Raw genomic sequence first — 12282 nt, 5'->3', positions numbered from 1 at the left:
TCTGGTGGATTTTTTAGTTAACACGACGGATGCGCGCGCAGCCTGACTACAGAAAGAGTCAGTGAGCCTTCAAACTGTTACTGGTTGCCATAGTTACCAGTGACGCGCGGTCAGGGGAGGCAAGTGAAGCAGAGCCTCACCTGTCATAATGAAACAATATAATGACAAAATAATTTAGATTGCTTTTTTTCACCTTGTGGTTTGTACTGTAAAGTATTTTTTTATTTTTTATTTAGCTTCACCAATTTTGATTCTTTTTTCTTCAAAATCGCTGAATTTTCGCCATTTCCCATTTAAATCCTCAGAAGTGCAGCTGGTGAGGCAACAGCGAGTTGAGCCTCACCTGGGATTGTGCAACTTCTAGCTAACTGCCATGCTATAGGAGCCTGCTTCTTTTGGATATAATATTTGCTACCTCATTACTTCATCAATTTATATTTATATTTTTATTGCCAATTTTAGCAGGACCAATTCTCCATACTTGGGAAGCATTGAGGTCCACTTAAAAGTATATAAAAATGTTGAAAATTTCAACCCAGCCCAGCTAAATCTTACTTGTTATTGAATTCAACATGTTCCAAATGACATGAAGAATTCATAAACTTTAAGCTAAGCTAACTTTAGCTTAGCGAAAACCTCTAGAGGAGATGAGCTCAGGCCTCTCTGTGACTGACCCGGTGACCCAGACAGACACTGACCGTGACAGCAGACAGATGTCTGCTCACCGTCATCCTCTGCAGCACCAAGACTGGACACCCGGGATTATCGTTGCATATAAACTGCTTGCTCATGCCACAGGTGACTCATTATAAGCCGTGCTCATTAAAGCTCTTTGGACATGCGATGCTGAAGGAAAGGTTCTTATGAGAGGATCGTCTGGATGGAAAATACATGGAGGTGGATTTGAATAGAAAATTACTCCACAACTTTTTATATTTGACACACATGCAGTAGGATAATCTCATGCTGAAAACCCACCTTTATATTAGCGCACATGTATCAAACTCGAGGCATGGGGGCCAAATCTGGCCATAGCTTTTCATGTGGCCCTCTGGACCCCAAATTACATCAATAATTCCCTCCAGTTTTTCACAAATCTGCAGAATTTATGCAAAATTCACATAAAATCAACAGATCATCATAATTTTTTCTGATTTTACTGAAATTGTTTTTCTCAAAATTCGCCAACAATATTGGGACAAAGTGACTGCTGCTTCAGCCTTACTTGATGTCAAATAATAGTCTGGGACAGATACAACGGTTAATAAAAAGTCACATTAGTGCAAATATGGAAATTAATATTTCTAAATTAACACCACAAAATCTCTAATTTTGATTTTAAAAAAAATACACAAAAACAATCGAAAAATCAGAAAATTCTGGATGAACTAATCTGTGTGAATAGATGTTCAATATTAATTTCAAAAAACACAGCTATTTATTGATATTTTAGCTATTTCATGGATTTTATCAATACATCAAGAAATGTTTAAGAACATTCAAGTTTTTTTATATGACCCGGATTGAGTAAAGATAACATGCCAGATTTAAAGTTAACAATTAATGTTGACATTTTTGTCAATGTTTATAACAGTTTTGCACATGCAGAAATAAATCTTTGTCCAAAGTGTTGACCGGGTGAAGCAGTGGACACTTTTCCATCTTTGTTATTTGAATATTGTCATGTTTGTTGAATAATAATATTACTCAATATTTCTTTATTCTTATTATTTTTCTGGTATCATTATGACCTGAGATGTGTCAATTACTGGCAGCAACACTCACTTTCATGCGTGTTCATTATTATGACTTAAGTTAATTATAACAAATTTACTACTAAATTTACTAATTGAGCCTAAAATATCATATTATGGAAATTTAAAATAATAGCTTCATCCATCCATCCATCCATCCATTTTCTGGTCACCTTTGTCCCTAATGGGGTCGGGAGGGTTGCTGGTACCCATCTCCAGCTGCGTTCCGGGTGAGAGGCGGGGTTCACCCTGGACAGGTCGCCAGTCTGTCGCAGGGCATAATAGCTTCAGTGTTTGTTTAATGTTTTTTTGTAACCATGTAAAAAACATAAAAATGTAATTACATAAAAGACATTAATCACACACATAGACACTTATAACACAATACCCAACTATGTCTACCGATCATTTCAGTCTCCTGCATGTTGTAAAACGAGGTAAATGATTACCGCCATCTGGTGGTCATATATAAGATTTAACAAAAAGAATAACTGCTCATCCAAAATAAATCTTAATATAAAAGAATAGATTTTTTTTTTTGTTAAATAAACGTGGGATCAAAAATGGTTGCCTCAATAATTTTTCAAAGAGTATTTTTTTTGTCATCTGGATTTGTTTTAGTGACGCTTAGCCACTGTTGGCTAATTTAAGAACCTAATATGTAATTTCTGAAATAATAATAATAATAATAATAATAATAATAATAATAATAATAATAATAATAATAATAATAATAATAATAATAATAATAATAATAATAATAAATAAATAAATAAATAAATAAATAAATAAATAAATAAATAATTAATAATAAATCAATAGTCCAGATTTGAAACATGCATATTTATTCAACAGCCAAAATAATTTTGAAATAAAAAGGACAAATAGCACAAAATGACCTTGGAATCTGTTTAGGGTTAAGCTCTGACCCATTTAATTTATAAGATTGGTGTTTGTTGTGCCCATTCTCTAAATGTGCTAGCTTAACTTTCCACATTGTCTTAAATATATGCACAACATGTACAGTTTTAGTCAGAATTCTAAATGATTTAGAGAAAAGTAAAGAGTTGAGATTTGTGAAAGGTTTAAAAGTGTCTGACCATTTGGTATCATGTTGAATAAACACAAAGGTGCTGGAGTTTTCTGAAGGTGAGGATCACGCTCCCCCCTGCTGCTCCCGTTTATGTGTTTAGACCCGGTTTTGTTTTAAGTCAGAGGTGCTAAACACCTTCCCCCGAGATAAAAGATGATTGATGCCTTTGAGGGTGACTCTTTGAATGGTTCAGGGCCATTTTAAGCCCCTTCATTAGTAGGAGCTGAGATCTGGTCAGTGTATTTGGGTCTCTGCAGCAAAAAAAAAACAACAACAACAAACAAACAAAAGAACAGAGATCCCCCTGTGAAGTGATCCCTGCATTGTAAGGCATTCATCATGGAAATTTGATTAGCTCTCTCTTCTTCGACCTCTGAAGATTCACTTTTGGGTATAAATATCTGAGGCAGAAGTGAGCAGGACAGCACTAAGGAGCACATTCAGATGAGTCATGGATGTTCGCCAACTTTTCCTTCTGTTCCTGTTTGTGCTTCACATGACATGTAAGTACTGCTGGCCAATCCTTTGTTCCAGAGCAACTGTCTGATTTATCTCACAGACTGTAAACAACAGGAAACAAACATGCTAACCTGTCAAAACGTTAAATAATCGTAAAATATTATAATCTCATAATCTGGAAAGGGGAATTGCAGTTTTTGTGCTAACTACATTTTCTTTCAAAATACAAATAACGAGTGCTTGAAGAAGAGTATGATCTTTATTTTCCTGCTGCTTTAGACTAGTATCTCATGTTGCAACAACTTCAATAAATGCTATCCATCAGCAAATGACAGGACAGATACATGCCTGTCTTGTGTTTTTGTAGTGAGCAAACACATCGTTCACAGAAACCTGTTTACAGAACGAGTGTGCTGCAAGAGGCAGAGTCACTTTGTGTACATTGGGCAAGGTAACGAAGCCAACATACAATAAATAGATTATTTATATTTATTTATTGATATTTGCTGTCTATTTTCATTGCAACTCTCTCTGGGTATTTAGACATTTCAGGGAGTCCTGTCAGCGTAGATGTGGGAATATGCAGGTCACGTTGTGGGGTGGCCATAAGATCATCGCATGAAGCAAGACAGCAAGAATACTCAAAATATTCCTCCATGTTGGAATTTCTAAGGAGCAAGAAGGTATGCTGCAGTTCCACCTCCTGCCACAATACGGCAGTGTGCATTTGTTGTAATTTATAAGTTTGTTTTCTTTATGCCAAAATACGACGGAGTGATAGGGCCACGTTGAGGGGACGGGGAAGACGAGAGTAAAGTCAAAAATAATAAGAGAATAAAGTCGTAACATTACAATTTTATGATGGAAATATTACGAATTTATTTTCAGATTATTTTGATTTTATCCTCGCAATATTAGGATTTTATCCTCATAATATTATGACTATTTTAGTAATATTATGGCTGTATTTTTGTATTATTTTGACTTTATTTTTGCAATATTATGACTTTATTATTTTAATATTGTGATTTCTTCTCAAATTATTTTGATTCTTTTCTCGAAATATTACTTTATTCTCGTATTCTTTCTACCCTATTCTCATAGAGAATAGAGAAATAGAGATTCTCATAGAGAAAATTACGAACATAAAAATTACGGCTTTATGCTCGTAATTTTCTGACTTTATTCTCGTATTTTTTTATTTATTAGTATGGCCGTAATACTCCGTCGTATAGGCTATGTATAAAACGTTATGATGAAAAAGTAAAAATACATTTTTGTAGACAAAATTTGATAATTACACCGCATGTCACCAATCTTTTTTGTTTTGTTTTGTTTGTTTGTTTGCTTTCTCCCGTTTGTATAACATTGGCTATTAATCGCCTAAAATCAACTTATACCTTGACGCTGGCAAGGACAGAAACATGTTCTGACATGTTCACCCCAATGATCTCCTTAAAGATGCGGACGCACGGCCCGGCTGCCCCAGGGATCTCAGAGCCGCTGACTCGGCTGCCCTCCTGCGGGGCGAACCAGATGTGCGAGCCGACGGGGATGCGAGTGGAGCGGCTGCTGCTGTTTGAGGGGCCCCGGGAGGTGGAGGTCATCGAGGAGTGCCACTGTGAGGTCAAGCTGACCCAGTGCATCCGAGTTCCAGCTCTGAGGACTTACTACTTAGAAACACCGTACGAAACGGTAATAGATGTGGGAGGATGTTCCCGCTCTAAAGGAACCCCAGGTATTCAGTCATTTGGTCTTTTCACATTTTGTTTCGTTAAAACAACAAAGTTCAGTGTGGGTTTGTTTGTTTGTTTATTTATTTGTTTGTTTGTTTGTTTTATGTAATAAACTTACACTACAGATATCGTGTAAATAGCATGGCCATTCAGTTCGATTCTCATCTCTTCAGTTCTCCCTCTGGGCTTCCTCCCATTGAAGTGGATTTCTTTGGTAAAATTCCAACCTGGCCAACCAGCAAACAGCAGGAGAGATTGTGGAAGGGGCTTGATTTTTTGGGCTGTTTTAAAATTATAGTGTGTTCGTAGTTTTAGCAATGACCGTGGAGGAAGGGAAGAAGCTATTCAATCAGTGTTGGCCACACTTCCAAATATTGAATTAATATTAACAACCATCCTGTTCAGCTCAACTCTTCTCAATTTAATTCAATTTCTGTTTCACAGCCTGGCACTGGTGGATTCATGGCCAAAAATTAGCAACTGTGTAAAATTTTAAACTTCAACAGAGTTCACGCTGCCAGCTAGAAAGCAAGGTGTAGAACAAGAGGTTGGTTTTTATCAGGGTAGGGCTTAATAATAAAATGGAATAACAATTATACCTATTTTTTCAATTAAATTTACTTTTGAACTTTTTCTACATCTTTCGTGTCTACCCACAAAGTTTGCTCTTCCATAAAGGTCGTAGTTGCGAACTGCACCATTAAAGATAAGGGATCTTCTGTGTCCTTTGGTCTGTTTGGTGATTATTCACTAACAAACCTTTGAATTCTTCACACAAGAGTTGGATTTATACTGGGAATAAATTACAAACAGCCAAATGCAAATTGAGATGGTTGTAATTATTAGACCAAAGTGTTCAGATTTTTATTTCTAAAAAAATTGTGTTAAGTTGCGTCAATCTACGACATTAAGCCCTTGTAAAAACCACTAAAGTTTGTGGTTAAAACACAACAAAATTTAAGGTCAAAGGGGATAAAAACCATTTAAAAGGCACAGGAACTGTCTACAACTACAGCAATACAAATAAAACAGCCACTTTTCATTTGTAAACTAAATTATGTTGCATAACTAGTTAACAAAGCTGCCTTGTGGTCCTCATTTTTTATGAATATATAAATATATTATTATTTATAATAAAAAAATTACCCAGTTAAACTAAGGAGTTGCTGTTGGGCCCCCACACCAGCAGAGGGCCCTCAAGAGCTCTAGAATAACTGAAGTCAGGTGTAATGATAACTTGTTTCTCTGCTTTGCCAATTTTTTCTTTGGAGATTTATAAGCTTAGTTGGGGAAAATGTTAAACATTAAAAAAAACTCTCTACTCAACTAGCACAGATTGCTTGAATTTTAATAATATAATATTTAGCAGAGATGCAGAGATGTAGAAACTGATCACTATATTAGTACTATGACAACTTTTGTTTTTCCGATTTGGACTGATTACAATGTTTTTCCACACTCCAAAGAGGAAAACTTGTGCATGTTCTTACATAGAGGTAGTAGCTTTGAATTCAGCAGAATTACAAGATGTGCATCAAATAACATGTTCTTATTCTTTGTCTGGCATTTTTAACAAACAAAAATGTGTTGATCCATTTATTATGCTGGTAGTTTTCAGTTTTGGTGTATTTAATATTAACAATAAGAAAACGATCAGATTGTTGAGTATTTAAACTGATTTCTTCCAATTAATTATTAATTAGTGAATCTTGATTTAATGCTTCTGTACTGTAATATCTACCATGTTAAATAGATTGTACACAAATGTTTTAATATCGATATAATGTTGATATAAAAACCAATTGAAATTAAATCTCAAATTCTATTTAGCGGCTAAGCTAAGCTAGGTTGTTGACATTCACTAACTCACTCGCTCTTTGGTTACCTAGCAATTCACTCACTCTTTGGTTACCTAGCAATTCACTCACTCTTTGGTTACCTAGCAACAACCTGTTGAGTAACTCTGTAGCCATATGTGGTTTTGCAACAGTGCCTCATAACTGCTTAAAAACAAAAAACAAGGGCCTGGCGTGAAATGAGAAAATGAATTCAACAACTTGATCGGAAACTGTGGATAAAAGAGGAAAGGTCACACCACAGGCTTGGCAGTATTTCAGATATCTAAAACAAAAAACTAATTAATGACTTATATCACCCAGCCTTTCTAGTTAGAATTATTCAAGTCAGATATGTTTTTGTAGTGTTTCCATATGAAAACCCAGACTTGTTTTAGTTTTTCTGCTTTTCTTTCCTGTTAACATTTTCCTTCATGGTTTGTTTCCAGAGGGTTTTTTCTGTGTCCCCACAAAGTTTGACTCAGCGCTGCTGGAAACTCCTAACAAAGTGGATGTGGTCCAGACCGTGTCGGCCTGCGAGCTGAAGGAAAGCTGCTACAGGGTCCCCCATGTAGAGTACTACTATGAAACAGTCCAGCATGCAGATGGACTCAAAGAAGAGAGGCTCAAAGTAAGTAAAAAAAAAAAATCTTTCTTCACGCCATTAATTTCTCTGAATAGCATGGTGTATTCAACTGATTCCTTTAAGATGCTTGCTTCAGACTCCTTTGTGATCGGGAGCAGAGGAAACGGGGCCTTAGCTGGGTGCCAGACAATAATGAAGGGCCTTTATGCACCAGACTCAGAAGTGGAAGTCGGTGTTTAGTCAGGCCAATTCGGAGAGCTGGCACCGCACATCCGGGTGTGAAAACCACCACAGAGTACAACCACAGCGTGTTGTACTCTGCAGACCCAAAGAATTTAAGTGCAAATAACATTTAGTAGCGATTTGGATTTGCAAAAGAGACATTATATAGCAACAATTCAGAACAGAGACACTTTACAAAAAACAAAATATATACATTCCAACTGATCCTGGTTATCAAACAATACAGTAATCTAAATCGATTATTCAAAGTGGTTTAAAAAGTTTCTATCTAAGGAAACCCAGCAGACGTCATTGAGTTTCCATTACAAACCTGCACAAAACTTTGGAAATATTACACTAATGTAAAAAAAAAACAAAAAAAAAACAATTTTGCAAATGTGGTATCTCAATTAAATAAGAAATGCAATTAGTCACACATGAACGAGTTTATTCACATAACATGTCATTAAAAAGATCATCCTACACTTCCTGCCGTCTTCTTCTTTGTGTTTTTATGTGAATAGTTTGATGCATAAACTGTTTTTTTATTGCAGTGTTGGGAAATAAACCAGTTTTTAATTTTTTTTAATTTTTATTGTCTTGTTTCTATTAAGCAAATTTAGTTTTGAAATGTAAAATTGTGCAATAATATGGTCAATGAACTTTACTATAGAATGCATATTTTTATTCTTTTTTAAATTATTAGATGTATTTTAGCAAAACATAGAAATATATACATATTAGTTTGTTTTTTTTATTATTATTTTAGAGAGTCATTTGGTTGGGGTCTGATTTTACACTGATGTTACATGAAAGGTGCTGCATCAATTGAGATTGGTTTGTTGATTGATTAATACTTCCTAAGTTTATCTTACCAAACATTGATCTGCTCTCCTTCCTGGAGAAACAGGGTTGAAAACAAAAGTTATACATTAAAATACAAATCAAAAAAGGAATTATTTTATGAAGTAAGCTACAAAAACAACTACATTTAGCTGAAAGAGAAAGCAATAATTTATTAAGTTTTCTGTTTTCTTCAGTTTCGGATTTGGTTTTCTGATGATTCTCTGCACCAAATGTAAGATTGGAGCTAGCAAACACAAATGGCGGCTGCAGGTGTTGAATGAAAGCACCTTTAACTCTCCAAGCGGCAGCTGCCCCTGGGCTCAAAGTGGGTCAATATTTGCAGCCAGCTGTGTGCTGACTTCCCCTCTCTGTCTCTCTCTCTCTTTGTGTTGCTAATTTTCTGCAGGAAGTAGATGTGGGCAGATGTTCCGGAGGTTGCACAACAGGAAGCCGGTGCCTTCTCAGGTCAGTATGAACACCCACACCTCCTCTGCCACCCCCAGTTGTAACAACAGCCTGTAAGTTTTGACACCTTCTGTAAGTACGATGCATTTTGATTCTAACAGCAAATGCTCTTTTTACCTCTCCAGTCTTGTTATAAGATTACAGACATCAAATATTTCCCTGATGGTTGAATCTTATTTAGTATCTGCATAAGAGGAAATGCAGTTTATTTGCAAAACGTGCTTAATTTCACAAATATATGAGGTATTTTAAACATTAATTGTGAATTTTTTGAAATTTTATTTTAAAGATACTTTGCACCTACATAAAGGAAAACAATTAATAAAACAAAAACAATTTGTGACATTGCTCTTATAAAGTAATTTATATTATGATCACTTATGGGTTGCTGTTGCCGATGACTGTTACTGCACTGCAAATACACAAAGTCTTGCTAAGTGTTCTTTATCTTTAGACAAAGAAAAGATACATTGGGAAATTGTCTTATTTCTAGCATACTAGAAATAAGACAAAAACGAATTCACAAGTTACTTTCCAGCAAAATAGGGGGAGCTTGTTTTTAGTAAATAATTCCTTAATACTGATCAAAAAGTACTAGTTGCACTGGTAGATTATTTCACTGCAAATGTAACAAGCACATTTTCATAATATTAAGGAATTATTTACTAAAAACAAGCTCCTGTCTCTTGCTGGAAAGTTACTTGTATGTTAGTCTTGTCTTATTTCAAATGTACTGTTATATTTACACTAGAAACCAGATAAAAAAAAAAATACTTGGTAAGATGTTGTGTTTTGTCTTTATTTCCACTTTACATGTTCACTTTGATCTTTTCATTAATGTTTTCTCTTTTTTTCTGCTGCTGCAGGAATCCATTTGATCTGGGAAAGTGCCTGTTGTGGTCAGATAGAGAGTCTAGTTCCTGCGTTCCTCAGGGATATGAGAGCCACAGCTTCATCAACCAGCATGAGCAGCTTCGTACTCTCCTCTCCATCACCTCCTGCCGCTGCCAAAACTGAGCACAACGCCCTCTGCTGGAAAGCAGTTCCCACAGCCTCCAGTGACTTTTGGAGATTGACCAAACTCTTGTCAAAACTTTAAGGTTTTGTTGTTTTATAGGTAATATATGTATATGTGATAATTTTGTAAATAAAATTAACAAAACAAAATGATAACTTGTAAAAGGTTGTATAAGTTTGCATTTGTTGTTATATTATTTCATTTTTTCATGTGAAGAATTCAAACTATGGTAACTAAATAAAAATCATTCTGATTTAGAGATGCAGCAGCCAGGCATTTTCTGACTGAAAAATCAGCTTCTGGTTTTGTTTGAGCTCTGACTTGCCTGGCCATGTTTTAGCTAATTAGGATTTTTTTATTTATTTATTCAAAGGATTATATAGCACAAAAGAGAAAAATGTGCTGCAGCTTCTTTAGTAGAGGCAGTAGGTTTTACAACAAAAAGAAAGAATTACAGGCTTCAGACCTTTCACTCAATTTTTTCTACAATAAGAGCATTCATGTGGCTGATGTGTTTGTAGGCTGAAGATGGAGTTGTTCATGTCCATGCATTTAATTAAAAGGAAACAAATCTGTTATTTTAGTATCTAAACCGCAACTGTTCAAGGTGTAGCTCTTTTTCCTGACTATATTTAAGGATTTTATAAAATATAGAGCTTAAATATTAGTGAAAGTCCAGTTGTGACCACCAGGTTTGGCCAAAAAACAACAATTAAATCATTTTCACTAAACTAAATCTTCAATATATGATTTCTAATAAATATTCATTGTGTTACTGAGAAAAAACAAAGACTAAACTGTAAGTATTTCTCTGGAAAAACACATGCAAATCATTACTTCCTCCTCATTTTGATACAGACTTGTGAAACAACACCTCTGTCATAGTTTTCTGCCTCTACCACAGTAAGAGGTTTTATGACTTGTCTGCAAGGTGTCATGCAGTGAACAAAAGCTTTGATCTCTTAAATGTTTGTTACAGGGACAGAGGCAGTTTACCAACCTTGGTGTATCTTTGATGGATTAAAATCTTAAGAGTCGACTTTAATCTAAACCCGTTAAGAGCAAATCTCATTTTGTAGGTTGTATAGTCCTACTCACTAAATTAGAATATTATTGAAAAGTTCCTTTCTGTTCCTCAGTTCATTAAGTCAAATGACATGTTCTGCTTACAGCTAAAGAAAACATGACATTTAAGAATAGAATATTACAGTATACCAATAAAAACATTTTAAACACAGAAATCTAGGCTTAACTAAAAATGCATGTTTGTTACCTACTTAAAGGTTTTCTTTTGAAAAGGTATTTTTAATGTGACTGTAACCCATTTTCTAGTTAGCTAGTCTAAATGTATAGGAGATTTTCTGAATTTGTTACATTTTGGGGTCTCAGGTTACTTAAAAATATACCACAAAAAAATTTGTTTTTGAACACACTGCATCTATTGAAGGACTCTTTGAACCTCCACAAATATGTTCCCCATTTTATGCATGAAATCCCAAACATTGTTACGAATTTCTTTGTTAATTAGGTTGCTTTAAATCCAACCGCGTAACGGGATAATTTCATTCCTCTATCAGTACGACTCAATAACATAATGAAACTACTTCTTCCAGTTCCTTTGAGAACACCTGTCCATTGATTAAAATAACTAATTGTAAGTATATTTTATTTGTTTCTGAATCCTAATAATTACACCGATAAGTAGAATATGGTAACTTTTCATAAATCATGAAAATACACTTTAAAATAAACATTAAGTCAGGCTTTGTTATGCTTTTGACTCATTCTAACAGTCATCTTTTTGGACTGTGGGAGGAAGCTGGAGAACCCGCACATGCACAGGGAGAACATGCAAACTCCATACAGAAAGACCCCGGGCTGGGAATTGAACCCAGGACCTTCTTGCTGCAAGGCAACAGCTCTACCAACTGCGCCACTGTGAAGCCCGTTGTTCTTGTATGTTTCTCATATTTTTCAAATTTAGGTTAAAGTATTCTAAAAATGTTTTATATTAGTAGAAATAACTTGCAGCCACTGGCTGTTTTTATTTATTTTATATTCAGTGAAAAATTAACACTGGTCAGTGGGGATATGCTCATTAGGCTGACTTCCACGCTTCAACAACTCAGAAAATTTTTCTAAACATAATTTTTAAAATATATTTGCATGTTACATTTCCAAGACACATGGTAATTTCCATTTCTTGATTTTTCTAAAAAAAACGTTTGCGTTATATGAAAGTCTTTGAGATAAACTTGTGGAAGACAA

General features: G+C 35.0%; 1 protein-coding gene across 1 annotated transcript; it reads left to right on the top strand.

Annotated features, from left to right (window-relative positions):
- The first annotated feature begins 647 nt into the window (after positions 1 to 647).
- Positions 648 to 10125, top strand: pnhd (pinhead). The gene is made up of 7 exons (XM_044134663.1): positions 648 to 798; positions 3674 to 3757; positions 3850 to 3989; positions 4768 to 5044; positions 7327 to 7508; positions 8938 to 8996; positions 9863 to 10125. The coding sequence occupies exons 1-7, from the start codon at positions 648 to 650 to the stop codon at positions 10011 to 10013; spliced, it is 1044 nt and encodes a 347-aa protein (XP_043990598.1). The 3' UTR covers positions 10014 to 10125.
- The last annotated feature ends 2157 nt before the right edge of the window (positions 10126 to 12282 follow it).

Source organism: Gambusia affinis, linkage group LG12, assembly GCF_019740435.1.
Source record: "Gambusia affinis linkage group LG12, SWU_Gaff_1.0, whole genome shotgun sequence".
Classification (NCBI taxonomy): domain Eukaryota; kingdom Metazoa; phylum Chordata; class Actinopteri; order Cyprinodontiformes; family Poeciliidae; genus Gambusia; species Gambusia affinis.
Note: the sequence above shows the minus strand (reverse complement) of the source record. Positions and strands in the feature narration are given on the sequence as shown.

Coding starts and splice junctions, on each gene's coding strand:
- pnhd (XM_044134663.1), top strand. CDS start 648: ATGAGCTCAGGCCTCTCTGTGACTGACCCGGTGACCCAGACAGACACT. Junction 5,045..7,326: donor CCGCTCTAAAGGAACCCCAG/GTATTCAGTCAT, acceptor GTTTGTTTCCAG/AGGGTTTTTTCTGTGTCCCC. Junction 8,997..9,862: donor GGAAGCCGGTGCCTTCTCAG/GTCAGTATGAAC, acceptor CTGCTGCTGCAG/GAATCCATTTGATCTGGGAA.